We start from the raw sequence: 26,227 nt of genomic DNA on the forward strand, positions 1-26,227 counted from the left end.
CTCTCCAGAAATAAATGTTTCCTTGTATCTGACAAGCAAAAGAAGCTCTTTTTATCTTACCTCAATATATCTGATTGCCCCTGCCCCTATCACGTTCCTATGACTCTCAGAGGCAAATACAGAGGCCTGTTGATCAGTGCGCAAGTCCTCCTCAAGAGGACTTGTCGATTAGTACTTAGCTCAAATGACCTCAAGATTCTGGGCATATAGGTCATTCCATGGTTACAAAACGGTGTTACATCTGAAGCCAGGCTTTGACTACCATAGTGAAATTATGTTGAATTTTCATTAACAACAGGATATTTTGTTGGGAAAAATCATCAGAACTGCTGAAGAATTGTGTCATGTTTCTTATGAACTGAAACCTTATTGAAAACCAGTTTTTATAATAATTTGATCTCCTTATTCTCTTTATTTTATGGTTTGTATGAAATACTAATAATAGTAAAACATCATCTTGCTGAGATCTGAACTGTTCATTTCATATATCCGTGTTAAGTGGAGTGGCATTTAGATAAAGGAATTGATGCTTTTGAACTGTGGTGTTGGAGAAGACTCTTAGTTCTTTGCACTGCAAGGAGATCCAACCAGTCCATCCTAAAGGAGATCAGTCCTGGGTGTTCATTGGAAGGACTGATGCTAAAGCTGAAACTCCAATACTTTGGCCACCTGCTGTGAAAGAGTTGACTCACTGGAAAAGACCCTGATGCTGGGAGGGATTGGGGGCAGGAGGAGAAGGGGACGACAGAGGATGAGATGGCTGGATGGCATCACCGACTCGATGGACGTGAGTCTGAGTGAACTCTGGGGGTTGGCGATGGACAGGGAGGCCTGGCAGGCTGCAATTCACGGGGTCACAAAGAGTCAGACACGACTGAGCGACTGAACTGGACTGAATCCTCATATACACTACTGTTATGCTGCTGTGATTTTAAAAACAGTAAATAGTTCTAATCAATAACATCTTTTGGCTTAGAAAAAAGTTCAAAACCTTATTTTTCATAGTTTACCACTTCTCCCCTAGTTGTAAAAAAATGTGTTAAATCCCACAGAGTTAAATCTTAACTCTGCATAATCTGCATGCTACCAGTTTTTAAATTATTCATTCCTTCCAATAACAACGGATACACATTTTGCTCTTCTTCAAATCCCTTTTGGTCATCTAATCTTAAGAGGATAGTCCAAAAAAATATTCCAGTTGTACTTAGCTAGATTTACTGGGTCGTTTCTGAGGGCAGAGATCACATCAGTGTTAAGTCAGAATTTTTTTCTTTAAAGAGTTGCAATGGTGACATTATACTGACATAATAATGAAGAATTATTTTCCTATCTTTCCTGTAATAATGAAGAATTATTTTCCTATCTTTCCTATAATAATGAAGAAATAGTTTTGAGAAATCTTAGATGGCTCATAATATTTGATAACTATGGGGAGAGAAATTAACAGAATAAGAAAAGATCATTGGTTTCATTAGTCACCTTTCTAAATAATTTCCATCTCATATGACATTAGAAAATGACACTGGAATATTAGATAATTTGTGGGGAAAAAAGAAGAAACAAGGTTTGAGAACAATCATTTTTGTCTCATTTTGTTTTCCCCTTCACTCAATTTTGATATATTTGAGAAACTAATAAGGAATTAGTGCCTTGCACTTTAAGCAAATTCTGGTATTAGCTCTTGATGATTCCACTTTTTTGAACACTAATAATGGCCAAGGGAAGAGCATCTTCTGGTAGCTACAAATAGAGCTTGAAGCCAAGGGTTAAGTATTAGGACATGCTGGAACCCAGAGTCATATCTGTGGCCATACATCACAACTGATTTATGCAACAAAAGAAATTATTCTTTATTAGATTAAAAATATTACACACACACTCACAAATACATACAGATACACTCATACCTGCACACACAGACACACACACTCACACACTTAGCCTTGGGGGTGCGCTCATTTCTGGCTGTAACAGTAGGAGAGGTTGGGGTGTGGTAAATAAGTGTTCCTGATTTAGGTGAAGAGCTTGGTATCCATTTCTAGTCCTCCTAGCAGCTCTCAGAACACTGAGCTCAGTAAAACATTTCACCTGTGGACATATTACTGTGTGTGTGCTCAGCTGTTTCAGTTGTGTCCTACTCTTTGCAACCCCATGGACTTTTGTCCACCAGGCTTCTCTGTCCATGGGATTTCCCAGGCATGAATACTGGAGTAGGTTGCCATGTCTTCCTCCAGGGGATCTTCCCGACCTAGTGATCCAACTCATATCTCTTGCATCTTCTGTATTGCAGGTGGATTCTTTACCCACTGATCCACCTGAGAAGCCTGGACATATTACTCCCGAGAGGCAGAACTTTCAGGATTCAGGCCACTGTCTATGCTCTCAATGCTGTATGCTTCCCCTAACTTCATCAGGCTTATCCCCACTGCATTCTGAGGTCTTCTTTGAGGAAGCTGCCTTCAAGTCATAACATTTTTTATTTGAAATAAGTGGATGTGGTAGTCATTTGTTAATTATTATAGCATATTATTAGGCTACTGCTATTATAACTCAGTGGTGGCTGAAGTTCTTTGTAAACTTTCCTTATAAATTAACTGAAGCTTCCATTGGAGACAAAAGGAAAACAGAATTGTAGGCCGTGATTATTCCATGATTTGGCCACATAGCGCTGTGGCTCACACTTACAGAAGGGCATCCTTTGCACTTGCTCTGGAAGACCTGCCCCACAATGGGAATGGCCGTGTACTTTGAATCGACTGCTTTAATGATGGCTGCAACCTGCTTTCCTGGCTTCAGTCTCACGCTTGCTTCCGTGGTTTTCAGCTCCAGTTTCTGCCTGCATAACCAGGGAAGAGAAATACCACATCAACGGCCTTCTTTTGAGTGAACAAGCTATTAATTGTCATTCTTTTGGCAAACGATACTAATGTATTCAAATTCTGTAAGGCCATGTCTTTCAAACTGAGAGATCTCCAGCAGTAACAGAAACCTCAAGATAATTATGAAACTTTTCTGGAGCAACAATTTTATTCAAAGGTTTGAAAGTTGAAGCCTGGGATTTCAAAATATTATGACAAGAGACTACACGAAAGAAAATTTGCCTGGATGCTGAGCAAGATATATGATGTCACTTCTTTGGGCTTTAGCCCAGTTCTCTGAAAAATGATATCTTCAGGACAACCACATGTCACTTACTAAGACAATTAGGAAATCTTGTTTTGTAAATATGGCCTCAATAATCTGATATGCTCTTTCAGTAGCTTGCCTCTCTCCCTTCAAAAGGTGGAGTCTACATCCCTCTCCTTAAACCTGGGCAGGACTCTGTGACTGCCAGGACTTGTAGAGAACACTAGAAGTTTCAATATATGGCTTGTAAGGCTAAGTCCTTTTATGTTGGAGAAGACTCTTCAGAGACTCTTGGATTGCAAGATCAAACCAGTCAATCTTAAGAGAAATCAACCCAGAATACTCATTGGAAAGATAGATGCTGAAGCTGAAACTCCAGTATTTTGGTCATCTGACGTGAACAGCTGACTCATCGCTAAAGTCCCTGATGCTGCAAAAGATTGAGGGCAGAAGAAGAGGGCATCAGAGGATGAGATGGCTGGATGGTATCAATGATGCAATGGACATGAACTTGGGCAAACTTCAGGAGATGGTGAGGGACAGAGAGGCTTGGCGTACTGCAGTCCACGGGGTTGCAAAGAGTCAGACACGACTGGGTGGCTGAACAACAATAAATCACAAAAGGGAATTCAGCTTTCATCTGGCATGCTAGCAGCACATACCTTCTTACCATGTAAGAAGTCTGGCTACTGAAGCTACCATGTTGAGAGGCCCCATGGAGATCAAGAGAGATGCATAAGGAGCCTAAGGAGTGTGAATCTCCAGCCCAGACACTAGATAGGTGAGGGAGCAGCCTCTGAACCAGCTCTGCAACCGCACAGCACACACCAAGCAAGGCAGGATCAAGGCAAGTGTCACGAGTATGAGAGAAAATAATAAAGTGATTGCTGCTTTTTATACTACTAAGTTTGGAGTGGTGTGTTATAGAACAATGGAATCCTGATAAACCTAAATTTAAAATATTAATTTTATATGAAAACAAGATGGATGTGGTACAAAGTAGAATGCAAGGTTCTAATCCAGAGGAGACTTCAATAAAATTTCAAGCATTTGTGGTTTGAGGCATTTCTACCAAGATTTTAACCATTTACCTCTGACATTAGGGTTACTTCAGAAGAAATATTTGAGAAATAACAGCAGAAGATATAACTTACATTTAATGCTAGGATGTGTTATTCTAAATTAAAATCTGAAAATAAGACATACTCTTAGATTTGAAATTTTAGTCCTTTAGCCTGTGGGAACTATGCTGACCAGAGAAATTTTCTCAAATTGAAATAACAGTCTTGAATATGTAAGTACTATAAATCACAGCAAAAATTCTGTCATATCACTTTACGATAGAACATTTTTGTGTTTATTAACAACAATGACAAAAAAATAATCTTGAGGAGAGAATACACAATGCCACTTTTTTAATCTAAACATTAAAAGCATTTGATAGAGAAATCAGAAAATAAATAAGAATGAATCAAAGTGTTTGCCTTTTAAAAATTTAAATTTTATTCAATAAACAATTTATTTTTAATGAAGTCCTATTTTAAAACATTAAGTATTTACTTCATGCCACATATTATTATAGACAATATGAAAAATAAAGATGAACAAGACATAATAATTGTTCTAAAGGAGCTCACAGTCAAAATGAGGAAGCAATAAATATATTAATTCATGTGCATGTATATATATGCATATATATTTTTAAATTTTAATAATACATTAAATAACAGTAAAGAAAATTTAAGCATTATCTTACCTCGATACTATTTTGCCTGCTATTGATTGTAGAAAATTGAGCCTTAAAGCACGTATCTCTTCTGAGAGCACAGCTACAACAAAGCTGTCTTCTATCTTATAGGTAGTGACAGATGTGGCTTTCGAAGTGACACCCAAGACCTAAATAAATAAATGTGGTTGTAACAAGCAATCAGCCTTTTATCTTTGAATCAAGCCAAATAGCAAATTATCTTTTCATCTTCACAAGAACACCCCCTTCATATTCCTTCAACACACAAACCTACAATATATTAAAATAAATCCATTCATTTGATATTATATAATACTATACCCTAAACTAAAAATTACAAGTGTTCCCAAATTATATTGCTGATTTATTCACCTATTATTTCTGAATCGTCTCTACAAAAAGAACTTGGTTGCCTCAAAGAAAGTGATAGGCAGCATACCTGATGTGGGGTCGTAAATCCAGCCCTCTCTATTTTGCATGAATCCAAAGCCTTAATTTTGGTCACTTTGTCTTGATGAGCCTGGTAGGTCACTTTACAATCTCCAGAGATGTCTACCTAAAAAGAAAAGCCAAAATACAATGTTTCAGATGGGATTCTCATATGAACCATTTGAATTCCAGTGGGAAGTAGCTTAAAAATTGGGGTTCTAATACATCATGCAGGATTCCTTTCTCTGACAAGATAGGAAGACAGAAGAATTCAGTGTTTCCTGCAGCATGTGGATTCCTTTCCATCCTCTTTGAGTCTTATGAGCACATTCTTATTGCCCCAGGAATAATAAATGATTTCCTACTTCTCTCTAATGTCTAATAGGAATTGGACAGATGGCCTCAGTTCAGTTCAGTTCAGTTGCTCAGTCACGTTCGACTCTTTGCAACCCCATGGACTGCAGCACACCAGGCTTCCCTGTCCATCACCAATTCCTGGAGCTTACTTAAACTATGTCCATTGAGTTGGTGATGCCATCCAACCATCTCATCCTCTGTCATCCCCTTCTCCTCCCGCCTTCAATCTTTCCCAGTATCAGAGTCTTTTCAAATGAGTCATTTCTTTGCATCAGGCCAAAGTATTGCAGTATCAGCATCAGCATCAGTCCTTCCAATGAATATTCAGGACTGATTTCCTCTAGGACGGACTTGTTGGATCTCCTTGCTGTCTAAGGGACTCTCAACAGTCTTCTCCAACACCACACTTCAAAAGCATCAATTCTTCGACGCTCAGCTTTCTTTGTAGCCCAACTCTCACATCCATACGTGACTACTGGAAAAATCATAGCTTTGACTAGACAGACCTTGTGGGAAAAGTGATGTTTCTGCTTTTTAATATGCTGTCTAGATTGGTCATAACTTTTCTTCTAAGGAGCAAGCGTCTTTTAATTTCATGGCTGCAGTAACCATCTGCAGTGATTTTGGAACCCCCAAAAATGACCTAGTCATAGTCAAAATCACTCAAATGGGTAATTATGGGGTGAGGGGAGTTGACTTTTAATACTATGTGTAGGCTGTGTGTGTGTGTGTGTGTGTGTATACATGCAAACACACCCATGCTTTGATGAGCTAAGTCCTTTAAAACCTGTGGCATTAATTCAGCTCACCATAAGGCACATCAATAATTTGAATGTAGGCAAATACATCTCAATACTGACTCTGTATAGCTTCTCTGAGGCGTCCCTTTGGCCTCTACAAGCCAGTCTTTCTACCCTCAGTCTTTTCAGCAAGCTAACCAGCATTCTCTTGGCCCAGACTTGCCATCAGATTTTCTTACCAGCTCATGAACTGGCTGAATTCAGACAAGAAAACTTGGACTCAGCTCTGCTTTAGATATAATACTTGGGGAGCCACTAAACTTCTGTCGTTTCACCTTTGTTTTCATCTATTAAATGGAAGGGTTCATACAGACTAGTAGTTTCTCAAACTGACTGCACCTACATTAGCTGAGAAAACTATTAAAATACAGATGCTAATCTACTGAACCAGAATCTCTGCAGTGAATCCAGGAAGTTATAATCCAGGTATTATAACTTCCCTATGGCATAGGGATGCACAGTGAGGTCACTGGAATGTTCTCCAAAGTTTTTTGGGTCTCTATCATTCAGCCATGAAATTAAAAGACGCTTGCTCCTTGGAAGAAAAGTTATGACCAATCTAGACAGCATATTAAAAAGCAGAGACATTACTTTGCCAACAAAGGTCTGTCTACTCAAAGCTAAGGCTTTTCCAGTAGTCATGTATGGAAGCGAGAGTTGGACTATAAAGAAAGCTGAGTGTCGAAGAATTGATGCTTTTGAACTGTGGTGTTGGAGAAGACTCTTGAGAGTCCCTTGGACAGCAAGGAGATCCAACCAGTCAATCCTAAAGGAAATCAGTCCTGAATATTCATTGGAAGGACTGATGCTGATGCTGAAACTGCAATACTTTGGCCACCTGATGCGAAGAACTGACCATCTGAAAAGACCCTGATGCTGGGAAAGATTGAAGGCAGGGGGAGAAGGGGATGGCAGAGGATGAGATGGTTGGATGGCATCACCAACTTAATGGACATGAGTTTGAGTAAGCTCCAGGAGTTGGTTTGGACAGGGAAGCCTGGTGTGCTGCAGTCCATGGGGTCAGAAAGAGTCAGAAATGACTGAGCAACTGAACTGAACTGAACTGATCATTCAGTCACTCTATTGGTCTCCTTAGTATAACTGTTTCTAACTTCCTTTCCCCTGTCTTCAAATACAAATTGGGGTAAAGGATGATTTGTTTCATATGTAAATGAGACAACTACCCAACTCACCTTTTCTAATCATTACCATAGGAGTAATTTTTTTTTTTTAACTAAATTTCTCCAAATAGAAAGCCATATAAACAATTTTAGTAACTACATTAACAAATAAGATTCTAGATGCTTAATAATATTACTAAGTACCTCATTGGTAGTTCCAGAGCTTAACTGCATCTGAAATAGGCTAGCCAGGCCTCTCTTGAGATTTTCTATGGCTGCTGGTTCATTTTGATATGAGTAGAACTCTTTGATCTAGGTGAAAAAAGAACAAACATAAATAGAGCAGAAATGGATCATTTACGAGACTTGGTTAAATAAATAGCAGGAAAGGTTAGATTCTCACTCCTATCAATTCTGGGAGAAAGAGATCTGTTAGTTTAAAGCTGGGACTTCTTTTTTTGTGAAAAGAAGCCATTTACATTTCAAAAGGCTAGACCACCAAAATATGATATTTCAGGAGGTTGATAATGAAGGCTTTGGCTATGATGGGAATAACATAGAAAAGGAAAAAAAGCACTGATACAGGATGGGGTTTCTGTGAAAACAAGGATTGCCCAAGAAAGAGAAATCAGGAACATTCTCTTCAAGCATGTCAACATATTCCCTAGCTATAATTCTGCTTGGAACAAAAATTAACCAATGTTTGGACTTCCCTGGTGGTCCAGTGGTTAAGAACCTGCCTGCCAACGCAGGGGACATGGGTTTGATTCCTGGTCCAAGAAGATCCCACATACCTCAGAATAACTAAGCTGGAGTGCCACAACTGCTGAGCTCACATGCGACAACTATTGAAACCCATGCACTTAAAGCCCATGCTCCGCAACAAGAGAAGCCACCACAATGAGGAACCTGCACCTCACAGAACAGCAGCCCCTGCAACTAGAGAATTCCCGCTTAGAGCAGCGAAGACAAAAATCAAGTCTTCATCACAGTCAAAAATATATAAACAGAATTAAAAAAACTAATCAAGTTTCAAAGTAACATCTCAGAAATAGGGGAGAAGGCAATGGCACCCCACTCCAGTACTCTTGCCTGGAAAATCCCATGGACGGAGGAGCCTGGTAGGCTGCAGTCCATAGGGTCGCTAAGAGTCGGACATGACTGAGAGACTTCCCTTTCAATTTTCGCTTTCATGCATTGGAGAGGGAAATGGCAACCCACTCCAGTGTTCTTGCCTGGAGAATCCCAGGGATGGGAGAGCCTGGTGGGCTGACGTCTATGGGGTCGCACAGAGTCGGACACGACTGAAGCGACTTAGCAGCAGCAGCAGCACAAAAATAGATTCTTGTAGAGAATGGCAATCACCATGCTTGAGAATCCTGAGACAGCATGGCCTCTAAGGGCTATGATAAGGGCCCACACGTGGCCAAAATGCCCATGGACAAAATTCCACAAGACTGATGTTCATTGGCCCTGCAGAGCATTCCTGTTGGCCTTGGCTATGAGGAGACATAGAAGGTTGGAAGATTTGAGGTTTAGGGTGCTAACACTGCATAGCCTGCCACAGGTACTGCTTTGAGTTTCTCTTCAGAAAGCAGGAAAAAGGCTAGAATGAGGAAGGGGACTGTGATTTGGCTACAATAATAAACGGCTTATCTTAGCTTTGTTTCATCCTTGACATTTACAGGCACAGAGACAATAACTATGTCTCATACCATTTTGACCATTTAGCTCATGTTTAAGAAACAAGGATAAAAATACAAAGAATTTTCTGGAAAGCAGGCTGTCATTTTTTACCCTGTATTGACTTCAAACACATCACATGATTTAGAAATGGAGAGGATGGATATAGCTTCCCTATAAAAATTCCCAAAGTTTATGGTAATTATAGATGCATGTCTACCAGAAATATCCTGAATGCCTTCCTATCTCTCTTTAAAACCAACCATGAAAAAAAAAAAAAAAAACCAACCATGACTTCTCAAGTAAAACTGAAAGCTCAGTCATTATGCAATAAATTTAATTAATACCAATCTGAACAATTTAGTGTACATGAAAACTCCCTCATACCTTAGATGAAAATATTTTGCCTAATAATTCAAACTCAAATTTTCTATTTTTATTTTCTACATATATTTTGCCTAGGGACAGATTTACTGGGTACTTTATCCGGCAATCAATTTTAGTCATTACACTGGATGAACCTATAAATGTTGGGATTGTGTTTGTCCAGGTTAAAAGGGAACTGGAATAGTGACCTCAACGTCTGGAAATCCACGGTATCATATTCTCAAACAAATCACTGACAATTTCTCAGAACCAAGGTTGAGTTTCTGATGCTCTATTTTGTAAACTAGGTCTTCTTACCTTTGAGGAATTAGAGTGTAACTTTCCTTGCAAATATTTGGGAGTACTTAATCTCCAAATATCAGGACTATTAAAGGATCCTAACTGGATTTCTTGAGCCCATACACAGTCAGAAGGGCTCGGTAGCAATATGCACATGCCTACGGTCTGGGACATTTTAGGCCTGAGCCTTAAATACCTCAGAAAGTGAGAGGATCCGTTAAGTAGGAAAAGTACTACCATACTTGTACTTGATCGGTACCCTCAGTTTGCTTCCAAGCTATAAAATATGCCTGAATTGCTTATAAAGTTTTCCCTAAAATTTCAGGAACCCAGTTGACAGATTTAATCTTCACATATAAGATTAAATGCTCCCCTCCTACTCCTTCTTCTGATCTTGACTGCTATATCCCTAAGAAAACGGTGTGACAGACTTTTTTTCCTGGCAGGCTGAACAACACAAAGTGTGAGACAGAAAATTCTTTTTCATTCCTCCTATTAGTTTTTATTGTCTCCATAGCACTAGAAAAGACAACAAGTCTCTTTTTCCTTTCATGTGCCTGCTAACCTTTGGGGCCTACATTCCCTCCCTTTAGTTGCAGACCACTGAGACCCAGAGGGAAGAGAGCACTTGTGTCCATAAATGTCAAAACTGTTAGAATAAAGTGGACTTTTGGTAATTAAGAAAATAATAAAGTCAGAACTTTGAAGTTTAATCCATGTGGCTGACACAATCTTAAATTCATTATTTCACAACAGGAACTGAGTAAGTTTTACTATATTCAGGCCATAAATCTGATTACTTCATTCAGTTCTGAAATGAGCTCTGAATATCCAAGAGCACAGGACTCTTATCTAAATTCACAGTCCCTGAAGCTTCCAAAGAGCAGCATAGTCATCACAAAGTAAGCCGTCAACCCAAGGAAACTAAACATAGAGGGATAAGGGTGGGTTGTGACGAAGGAGATGCAGTGCTTCTTTTGGCCAAACTTTGAGGGCCAATTTCCCCTAGAAATCAGTAGGGATTATTCATATTTTTTAAAGAAAAAAATGCTTCTATACATTCCTTCAGTTTACACATTCATTACGAAAAAGAGAAAGCAAAACTTAATTAACCGGCCAAAGAGCAAAACTGAACAAAAAGGATCACAGCAAACAGAGATTAGTCACTTTCTTTGGTCTACTTTCTTAGCTGAAGCCATGTATGTCTCTTTCATATGTACCTAAGAAAGAGCATAGCTAGGAAATGGTACCTTGTAAAACAGACAAGTGAAGAAGTACACAAAGAATTAGGAGGCTTTCAAGGTGTCACTTTTCTTTTGGAGGTTGGGTGTGGATACAGGAGCCACGCTGCCAGATTCAGAGAGCAAATCAATGCCTAAGGACAACAAAAATGAAGGGCAGACTCAGCAGCCACATAATTCAATCAATACTGAGTAAAAACCAGAAATAGAAATCTGGTAATATTCCAGTTAATTGGATTAGCATTTCAGGCCAAAAAAGAATCCATGTGGTAACGAGCCATCTTTTGCACGTCAGTCTTAAGTAGAAAACTGTCATGTTTCCAACTTAATTTGTAAATAAATTAGAGTCATACCCAAACATTTAAGTAAGGGAAGATGGAAAAAAACATATGTGCAATAAACATGCATCTGTGTGTTTTCATGGGATATCTTTTATAATGTGAATTTGGACTCTGAGAAGACAAAAATACATGCTGGTGAGAAACCTTGAGATCAAAGAAATTTCAGGGAGTAAAACTTAAATTGAGTCTGGGATAGAAAATACTCTCTGAGAAAACTGCCAATCAGCAGTAGAGACTTTCCTTTCATAATTTCTCCCATAGTAAGATGATGTGATAGTTAAAATAATGATATTTCTGACAGTGAAGTGGCTAAAAATTCCACGTGGCTTCTTTATCTCCAGGGTCATGTTTTTTCCAACAAGTACTTTATCATATAAATGAAAGATACCACAATGTACTTTAACTTGTATCACAGGAAACAGCTCCTGCAGAAATGACACGTTGGGGTCACTGAAATAATGATGTGGCAGCTCCATCCCAGCCTTTGTACAGGGAGGCACTGAGTCCAACCAAAGACTTTGTACTCAACTGCCACCCGCAGGGCTATAAAATGATCGGTTGTGGTTTAGCCAAAGTGTTGGAGCTTCAGCTTCAGCATCCTTTCAATCAAAGAAGGATTTCCTTTCAACGAAAGGAAAGGCTGATTTCCTTTAGCCCTGACTGGTGTGGGCGTCCCTGGTGGCTCAGATGGTAAAGAATCACCTGCAAAGTGGGAGACTTGGGTTTGATCCCTGGATTGAGAAGAACCCCTTGAGAAGGGAATGGCTACCAACTCCAGGATTCTTGCCTGGAGAATTCTATTGACAGAGGAGCCCGGTGGGCTACAATCCATGGGGTCACAAAGAATTGGACACAACTGAGTGACTAACATTTCACACTTAGATTATAAATGCAATTAATAAGTTATGGCTCAAGCATGTTGCCACAATGGAATGCCAAAGAAAAAAATACCAGTATTTCCTGTTGTTTACAAAGTTGGGCCATATGAAAATCAACTGAGTTAATACATACAGTGAAGAGTGACAAGAAGACTACAAAGCAACCAGAGACGTGGTTTTTTCCCCCAAATACTTTCCAGCTAGAAAAGACAGTAAAAACACAGACGTTTCCACACAGACCCTCTCTTTTAAATCCCAGCTCCACCACTTGCTAATTGTTTGACCCTAGGCAATGGCACCCCACTCCAATACTCTTGCTTGGAAAATCCCATGGATGGAGGAGCCTGATAGGCTGCAGTCCATGGGGTCTCTAAGAGTTGGATATGACTGAGCGACTTCACTTCCACTTTTCACTTTCATGCATTGGAGAAGGAAATGGCAACCCACTCCAGTATTCTTATCTGGAGAATCCCGGGGACGGGGGAGCCTGGTGGGCTGCCGTCTTATGGGGTCACACAGAGTCGGATACGACTGAAGCGACTTAGCAGCAGCAGCAGCAGGCAAGTTTCTTTCCTTCTCTTAACTTTGATTTCCTCATCTATTACAAGAGGATGAAAAAGCAGCACCTGCTTCCCAGGGCTGTTATGGAGATAAAAGAGAAAATTCATGTAATACCTTCGGTCAGTACAGGTATTAAGGGTTAAGTATGTTTTAGCTAAATTGTATCTAACTCTTTTGTGACCCCATGGACTGTAGCCTGTCAGGCTCCTCTGTCCATGAAATTACCCAGGCAAGAATACTGGAGTGGGTTGCCATGCCCTCCTCCAGGGGATCTTCCCGACAGGGATCGAACCCACATCTCTTATGTCTCCTGCATTGACAGGCAGGTTCTTTACCACTAGCAATACCTGGGTAGGCTCAGGGGAGCATAGGGGTTGGGAAAGGCTTCCAGAACACCAAATCAGTCAGTGTAAGACTTGGTTCTGACTGCTTTGCGCAGGAAGAGAGTAGAAGGGCTGGAATAGAAGGAGGAAAAACAAGTTTCTTCACCAAAACCTATCATCTAGCAATGAACACAAATGGTCAAAAGGAGAGTGATAAGGGCTATGAGTGAGCTATAATGTGCTAAGAAGTTTCTAAAGAGGGATAGTTATTTCCAGCTGGTTAAAAGGGTGTGAATGTTACAAAAGAAAAGGCCTGTAAGCAAAGCTTGAAGCATAATAAGTATTAATATTTCACAAGTAGAGAAGGGAGAGAAGCATTCCTGAAATGGTGATTCATATTTGGTTGTAAGAGAGTGATGATACAATAATCCTTCTTGAGAATCCCTTTTTAGTACTTTACTAAAAATGAGCATCAGGAATAGCAACATATTACATGTCTTAAATTTGTATTTTAAAGTACTTGTTTTCATTTTTAGTTTGAATCTGGAAATTTTTGATCTAGAGAAATTTTAGAGATTTTAAGTTTTAATGGTCCCTTTCTGTTTTTCTACATTAATTCCTGAAAGTAAGCTTTCATCTTTACTAATATAGTATGTTTTAACATGTCAATATAATATCTATACTCTTCATAAACCCATATTTAATGCCTGAAAATTCACAGATCACAATTGTGTTTCAATTCCAAAAATACTAAGATAATTTTAAGAGATGAGACTCAAATTGTAAGTAATCACATTTACAGAATTTTCAGAGCAAATTTCCAACATATAGTGCTCATTCATTACTTTAGTATATAAAATGCTCTTCAAAGTCATAACTTTAAAATAATCTCTAAATGTGTTTTTTTAATCAACTCTATCTTAGAAATGCCATGTCCCTTCAAAAGCTTCAATTTTGTACTTGAGCCAGTTATTGATACTCTTATGACAAATGCATATCACTTATCTAATTTAGATCATTTCATTCTTATAATTTGCCTACTTTCCTGAATTTATCCATTCATCTATGATGACCTATTGTGTTACAGTAGCTTTTTAATCCTTTCTAATTTAATAAGGAATGTACCTTTTAATACTGTCTCTCATCAATAAACAAATACTTGATTCTACTATAAAGATTTCTCATAAAAATAGGGAATATAAATGGCTAGGTAATATAAGTGAATCCAATGCCTTGACTTACTTCTGAAACATTTAATTTGTGACTTCCATTTATTAGTTATTTTTTAAAAACTCCATTTTCACAAAAGTAGTGACACCATGATCACCTAAAATAATATTAATATCTACCTAAGGAAGAAAAATATGAAGTTGGGGGGAAAAAAACATGTGGAACTCCAAAAATCTCGTTTACCTTTCCATGAATTAGATGAAGGAGCACAGGTCTTTGCATTGCTTCCAAGTTTTCCTTTCTTATGATTTGAGATGACTTTTTTCCTTTGAAAATGCTCTTCTCTCCTCTCTGTTGATTCACATTTTCAAGGTTTACATCTTTCATCTGGAATCACGGAAAGAAACCTATTAGAAAAACTTCCTATACCTGTTTCCATCAGAGTTTCCTAGAAAATAAAATGGTAAAGCAATAAACAGGGTTGGCCATAATTTCTTCTGTTATTCAACACATGATTCACAGTACCTAGCCATCATCTTTAAAAGAAAGGAGAAGGTATTCAAAACTTAGATTTTTGAATTAGGTAAAAATACTGACATTAAAGGAACCTGCGACTTCAGGTTTATAGTAACTGTGGCTGGAATATGGCTCTTTAATGTTGTTTTCACTCTCTTCATTTGTTTTGAACTGTTGCTATCTGCCTACTCTCTTCACTTTCTGTAACTTTTGTTTGAAAGGTATCCTGCCCCATTGTACCTCATCTATACATACAAAATTAAGCATTGACAATCTGATTACTGAACACAGAGCTACAGAATGTTTTCTGCAGAATACTGTTCTACTGAGAAATGGGGAGGTGGATGATAAAGTTTTGATCCAACTTGGAAAACACACACAGCTATTAGAGACAACCAAAGAAGCAAAGATCACTTGATAAATGTATTGCAATGATACCTCATTATAAAGTATATTACCAACTACTTACCAGTTACAATGAGGAAAATCTTGGTCCTGGTACCTGTTTCACACTGACATGTAGAAGGAGAACTGACTTTACTAAAGAAATCTATTGCTTTTAGGTCCTTGAAAAGCAAATGTGGAATCATATATTAAATTTGGAAGAGGCCCCAAAGGCCATCTAATTTGACCTTCTTTGTCAACACATAAATCTAAAGCATCATAACTGACTAAACACTGCCATTCAGGGAAGCACCTGGTTCTGTCATCAGGAAGAAAGCAGAATAAGTTACTCCCTCATTGGTGATTCCACCTGTCAGATCAAGGAACACAGGAAAGCTAGAAGGTCACAATTTGTCTCCTCCTTCACTTAGAGTGGTCTCAATTGCTTTTCATATGACATTGATTCTACACTCCTTACATGCAGAACATTTCAAATGGATTCTAGTTTATTGTACCTATTAACATGACATATTAACAGCCTGGCATGCTGCAGTCCATGGGATCACAGTCAGACACAACTGAGCTACTGGACAACAACAAAATATGACATATAGAACTGAACATAATACTTCAGTTACCAGTAGACACCTTCATTTGCCTGCTTCAATAATTTGGAAAGATCAGATAATTTTTGATTAGCAAAACTTCAAAACTGTATATCTACTTATTTTAGTGATGGATAATATTCAATGAACATATGACCAACAGCACAAACAAGTGCTACTGAATGGTACACGTCTCAAAAACTTTGCTAACATCTAATCTTTGCATCTCTCTGGTAGAAAATACCCACCGTAATTTGGATCAGTTGGTTATCATCACCATCAGGACTCCTCCACAGTAAAGCGACATCCACATTGGATGAAATTCGGTAGCCCACACTGTCTTGGAGGTTTCCTTTGCCCCGATCGAGAAAAACTTCAGTGGAGTATGTGAGTTTGTATAGTCGGTCATTATTTAATGAGAGACCAGTTGTGTGACCTGTAAAAAAGACAGTGATACAAGTCAAGTCTTAGTTGTAAGGCACCCAGCAGGCCAGGGACTATGCTATCTTATCATCAACACATTCCTTCTCCAGCACAGTGGTACCCAGTGGGAGCTTATATTTGTTAAGGGGAGTAAATCTTTGCTAAGTGAAACATGGTTCTACTTCTTCATCTGCTGAAATTATTGGTTGAACAACAACAAAAACAACAACTAACAAAGAAATAAGCTTCCATTTCAGAAAACTTAGTTTGTATCTTTAAATAATAATCTGATTATCTAAATATTGCCTTGGTTGAACTATAGAATATTTTTAAATAAATATCATCGTATTGCTTTAACTTATATGTATATTGTTTCTTCCCCTCTCCCTGCCCAGCTTTCTTTAAATCAAATAATAAAATTTGATTTCAAGTAGAAGTTCAGCCAGAGATTGCTTGATAATTTGCAATTAACATATTTAAAATACAACAGGTCAAAGCCAAAGAAATTTTAGCAGTTAGATGGTAGTCCCTTACATTGGATATTTTGAACATTTAAAAAATATCCCTTCAAGGTAATTTATCCTATTAATTAAATTAGCAAACTTTCAGTATTAAAGTACATTTCAAGGCAACACATGTGTAAATTTAAATTAGTTGTTGCTGAATAAAATGATGTTTTCCTACATAAAATCCAGCACAGGCTTTAATTTGGAAGGGACAACTTAACGTTTAATGTCAAATAGAATACAAGTCAGCATCATAACCAAAAAAAAAAGATATATGGAGGAGTTCATACACTTTCCAAACAGTATATCTTAACCCAAAGAAAACATAAAAGAGTAGCATCCAGTCTTTCCCAAAGATGAACTGAGGTCATACAAAGTCTTTTGATAAATCTTCTATTCATAGCTCTCAGGAAAGAGTAAAAAAAGATTTCAGTAGGCATTTTTCGTCAGGGCTAACCGGGCAGAATTGACTAGTTAACTGTAACAAGCAACCATGTCTCTTTTTCCCCCACAGAAAATATGCATATGGGAGAGGGACAGAAAACGAGGCTGAGATGAGTAGGAGAGAAGTGAGGCAGCTGAGAAAGGAGGTAAAATTACTTGAAAAGTCAAAAACTAAGAAAATCTCCTTACTATCTGTTCTAAGTCTTTCCTACATATTAACTTATTTAATCCTCATAAAAATCTAATGGGGTAGGTACTGTTATTAGCCTGATTTTATAGATGAGGAAATCAAAGAGATACAGAGATTATACAATTTACCCAAGATCACTCAGGAAATTAGTGGTGAAGCCTCTAACACCCTGTCTGGATCCAGAGACCATGTTCTTACCTACACTATACATATAAACCTTTAGGTTGACCTATTCCATTCCTGGGGAGTGAGCTAGGAATTCATTCATTCATTCAACAAGGATGTACTGAGCACCTACTGGGTAGTCAGCACTTTTCTAGGTTCTGGGGCTATACCAGTTAACAAGCAGACAACAGGTCTATCTTTGCGGCATTTACATTTAAATGAGGGGGGAAGGGCAATAAAAAAGCAAGTACATAGTTCAGTTCAGTTCAGTTGCTCAGTCGTGTCCGACTCTTTGCGATCCCATGAATTGCAGCACGCCAGGCCTCCCTGTCCATCACCAATTCCCGGAGTTCACCCAAACCCATGTCCATCGAGTTGGTGATGCCATCCAGCCATCTCATCCTCTGTCGTCCCCTTTTCCTCCTGCCCCCAAACCCCCACCAACCTAGATAGCATATTAAAAAGCAGAGACATTACTTTGCCAACAAAGGTCCGTCTAGTCAAGGCTATAGTTTTCCAGTGGTCACATGCGGATGTGAGAGTTGGACTGTGAAGAAAGCTGAATGCCGAAGAATTGATGCTTTTGAACTGTGGTGTTGGAGAAGACTCTTGAGAGTTCCTTGGACTGCAAGGAGATCCAACCAGTCCATTCTAAAGGAGATCAGTCCTGAATATTCATTGGAAGGACTGATGCTAAAGCTGAAACTCCAGTATTTTGGCCACCTCATGCGAAGGGTTGACTCATTGGAAAAGTACATAAGTAAATTATAAAGAATATTAGAAATGCTAATGAAGAAAAATGAAATAAGAAAGGAAATGGGGATGCTGAGGGGAAAATCTTTATTGAGAAGGTAATATTCTGGGCGAGGACATTAGGCTAGTCACTTGGATATCTGTGGAGAGGGCACTGCCCACCCCTTCTTCCTCCCATTTCTCACCCCCACACTCCACTCCATCCCCCCACAGAAGGGAGAACAAGTTCAAAGACCCTGAGGAGAGTTCCCAGAGGAGTAATGGAGGAACAACAGAGAGGCCAAAGACTCTGGGATTGGGTAAAAGACAAAGCTGAAAAAGATGAGGTCAAATAGGCACCCATGAGTGGCTGGGAGATGGTGGGTGAGGGGGGAAGGTATTTGCATAGACTTAGAATTCGACTGAGATGAAAAACTATTGCAAAGTTTTGGGTGGTGAAGTTACATGATCTGACAAAACTTCAATGAAAGGGGATGAGGATTTTAACAGAAAAGCCAGAAGGAAGTAACAGAGTGGGTACCTAAATGCGTACATGAAAACAGGCTGTGTCCAAACACCAAGTCAGGCAGAACCTCAGGTATGAGATAAGGAAGGCAGACAAAGGCAGGAAAAACCTTGAAGGAAACAAAGTCTGTGAGTCTCTCCAGCCTCCCCAAACTGGGGATACTGCAGCAGATTCAAACACCGGCTTTCTGACCAGGAAGATATTTTGGTCAAAGAGGCCTTCTTTTTTATGACACCTATCAAACTCCACAAAGGGCAAAAAGGAAATACTTGTTGCCTTATCTACCCTTACAGCAATTCTGATAGGTAAGCACTATAGGGCAGTTAAGAAAAGCTGACTCCACGTTTAACTCAATGTAGCAGATACAATGCGGAATTTGATGTAGGAATATACTAAAATTCAAGTTTTGCGGACAACCTGAAGTGGCTTCTGATTAAAATAACTATGAAAAGTTTCTCTTTAATGCCAAAGCCTTCCAAACTGTCATGTTGAGTTTTTTGTTTGTTTGTTTGTTTTTACTTGACTGGTCCAAAGAATGTGAAAAGGGACAATATATTTCAGTTCCTGACGATGACTTGGAAGTGATAAAGTAGAGGAAAGAATGGCTTTGTTCTACAACTTTTCCTACCTCTTTCAATAGGAGATACATCCTAAAAAGGATTTAAAGATACATCCTTTAAATAAGTGGATGGTGCTGAAGTGTTGTCCCGGCTGTCCTTTCCTCTTTGATAAGTATTTCTCTGTTTATGTTACTAAGAGATCCAGCAATACTGGCAAGTGGGGGCATGTTCCATTTATATATCTTGACTAAATTTCTGTCTTCGGGTGTTGCTCTGTAGAGTATGCAGAAGGGCAACAGGACTTGATGGTAGATTAAATGAGCAAATCAATTTTTAGCCCCCAAAGGAGTCTGTACCTTTTCAATGTGTTCCTTTGAGAGATATATTTTTACTACCACAAAAAGAAAAAAGCTTTTAATTTTAAACTTTTTAAAAAATATCTTCAAGTATTCTTTTATTAAACTCAGATCAATATAACAGCTAATTGACTTAAGCAAAAAGACAAAATAGAAATAAGCTAGTAAAGGTGAGGCTTGAAGAGACCTGCATTAATGATAAGGATGAAAGATAAGGGGACTTTGGAGAAGGCCATGGCACCCCACTCCAGTACTCTTGCCTGGAAAATCCCATGGACAGAGGAGCATGGTGGGCTGCAGTCCATGGGGTCACTAAGAGTCGGACACGACTGAGCGACTTCCCTTTCACTCTTCACTTTCATGCATTGGAGAAGGAAATGGCAACCCACTCCAGTGTTCTTGCCTGGAGAATCCCAGGGACGGGGGAGCCTGGTGGGCTGCCATCTATGGGGTCGCACAGAGTCGGACATGACTGAAGCGACCTAGCAGCAGCAGCAGCAGGAATCCAACAGAAACCCAGAAGGCTGGAAAGAAAAGAGTAGGATGAAGGATAAGGGAGGGAAAAAATGGAAGATGGTTGTTGTGAATGGACTGAAAAGTATAGTCAGGCCAGGAAATAAAGACTCGTGTGAAGGAACAGTTCAGGTTTAGAGGTAACAAGATTAAGTAGAAAGTGTACATATGGGTGGATTATCGAAAGGAAGAGCATTATGAAGAAAACCCAAAGAAGGTAGTGAGAATAGACCCACAATTACAAAATATTATTTAGAAAAAGAGGAAACAAGAGTCTTCCAAACATTGAGTCAGCGTATCTCTTCTCTCTACTAACTCCTTCTTCATTCTTTTTACAGTCCAATCTGCTCTCAACATCCACCCAGATCTGGAGATTTGCTAAATAATTGCATCGATAATTAACTTTGAGATGAGTTTTGAAGTGATGCATAACATCCCAAATTTATAATGGCCTGATTTTAAAGTAAACTCTTCACAACTAGTTCGCTTATTAAATATCAATCATTTTAAAGGACAATGAATCTATGATTATTAAACCATGATACTGTAATACACAGCTTCCCAAGTGGCACTAGTGGTAAAAAATCCACCTGCCAGTGCAGGAGACACAAGAGACTAGAGTTCAATTCCTAGGTTGGGAAGATCCCCTGGGAAAGGTAATGGCACCCCACTCCAGTATCCTTGCCTGGGAAATCCCATGGACAGAGGTGCTTGGTGGGCTACAGTCTATGGGGTTGCAAAGAATCGGACCCAACTGAGTGAAGAAAGCACCATAATATAAGAAGTTACCCATCTGGGTAAGAGAAAGTTGCCAAGTCCTATATTTTTTATTCACGATATTTGGCACAAACAGCTTGTATCACAACACTAATAACACTTAAGCTTTGCAGCCCCCACTTGCCCAGGCCTTTTCCAAGATCTTAGAAGGGGACCCTAGTGTTATGCATACATGTCAATCTTTTTTTCAGTAATATTTGCAAAAGTAAAATATTTTTTGTGAAAATGTAGATTACTTTTTTCTCAAAAATGGAGCCTAAATTGTATAAGCTTCAGTTTCTAAAATTCTGGATTTGTCACTGAACTTACAACAAACTGTAGCTATCTATTATGTTCTCAGTCATATTTTCCTGTATGTCATTTCTGTATGTGTATATGTGTGTATTTAAATCTTTACAAATGCATGTATTTGAAAACATCAAGTTATCCAATATTCTATGTAGGTAAGGGAAAAGAGAGAAGCCCACAATAGCTCAATCATTTTTCTCAAAATAATCATGGTATTAGGTTTGATCTCATGGTGCATAAATTGGTCATATTATGAATATTTAGCAGTATTTGACAGATAAAATACAAGCTGTTTCACAATTCTCTGTCAGATATAATTTACAAACCTTTATTTTTTCTCATTAAAATTTTCTTTCATCCAAGTAAGGGCCATATCTTTACCAAACATTTTAGAAAATAGTTATATATATATATATATATATATATATGCATATAAATATATGTATAATCTTTAAAGAATCTGAAGTGTAATTTGCTTAGGTGAAATAATTTAGTCCCCCCCCAAATTTATTGTTCCAATAGCAAAAATTGTCTCTTTTCCTCATGTGGAAATTTTCCATGCAAAAAATTTTGAGACAAACTTTACCTTATTAAAAAAAGCCACAGTTATCTCAAGAGGATTTTAGAAGCTTACAAGTGAATTGCTTTATATCAGTTGCTTAGCGTACACAGTTATTAAAATTGGACACTACCATGCTGTTTTATAATAGGGCAACTGACTTTGATGGAGAGTCCTCTTAAGAGATTCTAAAAAGCGATCATTTTACAGGCCCAATATTTAGAAATTCAAGGCATGCATAAATTAGCTGATTTAAAACAAGATTACATATTAATATATTTCATACAGCTTTTTGAAATCGTTACTCAAAAGTTTGTTTGCTCTGAAAGTTAGCAATTTGTATGTTTTTAAATAGATATTATCTTAAAATAGAAACTATAATGAGCAACACTATTTTTCCAAAGATAAATGTTATCTCTCAAATCTATGTCATGGAGTTTTATTTTCTATAATCCACCAACTATGATAATCTTATCTTTTTTGAATGATTATAGAATAAAATACAGGCTTTACCATTTCATTCATAATCCTTTGGTAAATTAAATGCCTTTTTCATTGAGTCTAATTCTTTTTGATGTCACATTGCTAGGCAACTAGAAGGAAATTTAAGAACTGGTTTTTTAAAATCTACTTTTACAATTCAAATGAAGGAGCTGCATTCATTGAGTGACCAGCAGCAGCAGATAACAATAGTTGGCATCTTTCTTCTCCCCTTTAAAAATAAACCATGAATGAGAGAATGAAGCAAGAAGCATGCTAGTCTGAAGGACTGAAACTAAAAGGAACCTCTGTTTTCTTAATGTATGTAGGAATTCGAATTTAGTTTTCATTCCAACCCAGTCATGCCTTCACCAGCATTCTAAAGCTACATGGGTTTGAGGATCACTTAGTTAAGAATTCTTTCATTACACATACACACACTTTTCCCCCTGAACGATTAAAATTAAAGTTTAGCAGAAGGCAACACAAACTTACCTTTAACAGAAGCTGAATATGAGGAAATGAAGCAGAGAAAAAGCACAGCGAGAAGAATCATATTGATTCAGCTACCCTTTAATGCATTCAGTTCCCAGCTAGAAGTCTCTGAGAAGTGGACTCTTTCAATGGCAGCAAGGGAGTGACCCTTCTCAGAACCTGCAACAATGTTTATCTTTGGAAGAAAGGTCAGATTCCAAACTCCAAAATCAGGACCTAAGTTCACAGAAGGGCTCACTATTAATGATTAAACTTAGGTGGGCTATAGTTTTCAGTCTCTCATTCTTTTACTTTTTTACTCAATAAGAAAAATCAAGAAAATTTTCACTTTTGAGAGCTAAACTAAACCAGTTGCCATCCTGTAAATTCAGAAGCACAGAGGGGCAATCTAGGAAAACTGGGGATGATACTTTTCTGCTCAGCACATAATCATCAACATGCCTATATCATTAAATGCCTGTCTTCACATTTACCATTTGATGTGGGAGGGTGGTGAGGATTTGCGAACTCAGGAAAACTTGATGGAATTTTATTCTCTTGTATGGTCATCTGAAATTTTTTATACCATGGGTATGCTATTATTAAAAAATCACTCTAAATTTTAGAATTTGAATTTTAAAATTTTAACTTGTACCACCACCAATCACTTCAAAATAATGTTAGAATAGATTCAACATTCATTTCTTAAAACTAGATGATTCTTCTTACGTGTGAATCAGCATTGTCGACCATTAACACACTAGCGGGCAACTGAGTTTATGATAGTAGACCTCTAGCTATAGCTATGACAATAAACAATTGTCTGGATCCTCAGACTGGCTGGCTGGAGTTCCCTGTGCTTTCTGGATTCCAGTTCTAGGCAGAAATTCAGAAAGGGGATTCCAGTCCTTACTACTTCTGCAACAGAAAATTAATTAGGACACTTCTCTAGAATTAAAGTGAATACCCTAGAATGGCTAAGACCACACTAACTAAACCAGCTCTGCTCTTGTAAACTTCAGCAAGAGAAACTTGCTATGAATAAAACCTACTAAGATGAGGTGATTTGGAAACCATGTGGGGATGCTTTGGCAAAGGAAGGAATAATATGTTGGTAAAGGGATTTTTCAAATAAAATTGAAAATTCTTATGGCCATGTTTGGGGCTTCCCTGCTGGCTCAATGGTAAAGAATTCACCTCTTGGCCAAGCCAGAGACCTGGGTCAGAAAGATCCCCTGGAGAAAGAAATGGCAACCCATTCCAGTATTCTTGCCTGGGAAATTTCATGGACAGAGGAGCCTGATGGGCTACAGTCTCTGGGGTCATAGAATCAGACATGACCTAGCATAAACAGCAGCAGTATGGCCAGGTTTAAGCATAACGGGTTCTTAAATCTAACCTCATCTCTCTCCAAACCCTTTTCTAGAACCCTAACCTTAAGCTTAAATCTTCTAGACAACACAGGTAAAGATAGTCAACTTGATAGGGCCACAAGATGAAATCTAAAATATAAAATCTCAAAGTTAAGCATACTTCCTTTTGAAATATGTATATTTTTTATAAAGAACTGAAATGTGAAAATTGTTTGTCTTTATCCTCTATTGAGATTAAAACTTCATTTGCTATCATGTTTTATATATAAATCATGGCTAAAGTACCTATACAAAAATAAAATATTTGGTTATTACTTTCACTTTAAAGTTATAAATAATAAGTTGTCCTGGGGTAAATAGAAAATAATAAGTTGTCCTCTTAGAAAAATAACTGTTGAAGAAATATAAGTTTTTATGAATGGTAGGTATTATAAATACGAGATAACGTGAAAGTGCTTTATTGCTTTACATTTGAATAGATTTCAATGTAGTCCCACAATTTCTGCATTGCATGTATAGTGATATGAAGCCACTATAGCCATTTAAACGTTACACACTTTTTTGTTTAGATTAAGGACTATTTTAAATTTTATGAGAACAGCCTTTTGTTTTCATTTGAGGTTTACAGCTACATGCTTGTGGTTCGACTATGTGGTGCATGACACGTGTCTATTCGGTTAAAGTACTATTCGTTGTCAGGTGTTTACCAGAGTCTAACCAGTTAAAAGCATATCACTATTGCCTAACAAAATTTGTTTCATTTGAGCACTTGCTTTCCACTAGAAAGCACCTATGAGTCACTGTATTAAGTAGTCATTTAAATATAGGATGTTCAAATAAGGCTACTTCTATTGGTAATAAAAACCATCATCCTTAACTTTTTACAAAGATATTTGAAAGACTTCTTAAGATAGTTTCAGAGATGAAATAAGATTGCCAAAGCCTTTTCATATCCAGTGAATTCTGTATACCAAAGGAGAGGCATTCTCCTTGGTTAGTCTGTTGACCAAGCAAAGTGACATTTTATAATACTGTGGGAGATACCTCCAAATCTTATCATGTGCAAATCAGCTATTTACACAGCATGTGAAGCAATGCAGAAGCACAGCAAGATACAAAAATAAGAGCTTGCCATCTATGGTACAATTACTAGGTTAATACATTATGCCAAGCACTGAACGTTTTGTAGTATAGCTGAACAACCATTATTTCACATGTTAGCAAAATGACATTCAGATTAATTTAGTAAAATGATTTAAGGATCATAGAAAAACAAACATTGAAACCTAAATCCAATTTCTCCTTTACTTAAACAATATTAGAGATAGGAGGTAGAAAATTGATTTATTAGGTATGACATAGAATTATCAATTCAGACTGTCTTTTAATAAGTCCATCACACTTTTGTGTGGAGGCTAACAGGTAGCTAAATTGCTGTGGTTAGACGTTCCAGGCTGAACAGATTGTCTCCGGGAAAAAACTGATCTGTGCTAGTCAGGTCACAATCAAGTAATAGATTTTAAAACAATGCTCTTCAATGAAATCCATTGGTAAGTACATGGCAGTATGGAATATCTGCTATTCTATTTGGCAGTGATAATAAGAGACTATGAAATAAAAACGGCTAACTAATTCCAAAGTACAGTTGTGTTTCTAATAAGTATCAGAGGTTGCTAGGAGTTAACTCATTTCCTAGATTAGAAGATGAATGAACTTTACCCCACTAAAGGCTGAAAGGAAATGTATTACCCTTCTAGATATGCTGCTGCTAAGTCGCTTCAGTCGCGTCTGACTCTGTGCGACCCCATAGACGGCAGCCCACCAGGTTTCCCCATCCCTGGGATTCTCCAGGCAAGAACACTGGAGTGGGTTGCCATTTCCTTCTCCAATGCATGAAAGTGAAAAGTAAAAAT

General features: G+C 38.0%; 1 protein-coding gene across 1 annotated transcript in view; it reads right to left on the bottom strand.

Annotated features, from left to right (window-relative positions):
* MTTP (microsomal triglyceride transfer protein) overlaps positions 1-23,106 on the bottom strand; it is a 56,714-nt gene extending 33,608 nt beyond the window's left edge. The window contains 7 exon segments of the mRNA NM_001101834.1: positions 2,686-2,836; positions 4,883-5,022; positions 5,313-5,429; positions 7,785-7,892; positions 14,687-14,830; positions 16,197-16,384; positions 22,963-23,106. Of these exon segments, the coding sequence (NP_001095304.1) occupies positions 2,686-2,836; positions 4,883-5,022; positions 5,313-5,429; positions 7,785-7,892; positions 14,687-14,830; positions 16,197-16,384; positions 22,963-23,023 (909 nt within the window). The 5' untranslated portion in view covers positions 23,024-23,106.
* Positions 23,107-26,227: the final 3,121 nt, after the last annotated feature.

Source organism: Bos taurus, chromosome 6 (assembly GCF_002263795.3).
Source record: "Bos taurus isolate L1 Dominette 01449 registration number 42190680 breed Hereford chromosome 6, ARS-UCD2.0, whole genome shotgun sequence".
Lineage (NCBI taxonomy): Eukaryota > Metazoa > Chordata > Mammalia > Artiodactyla > Bovidae > Bos > Bos taurus.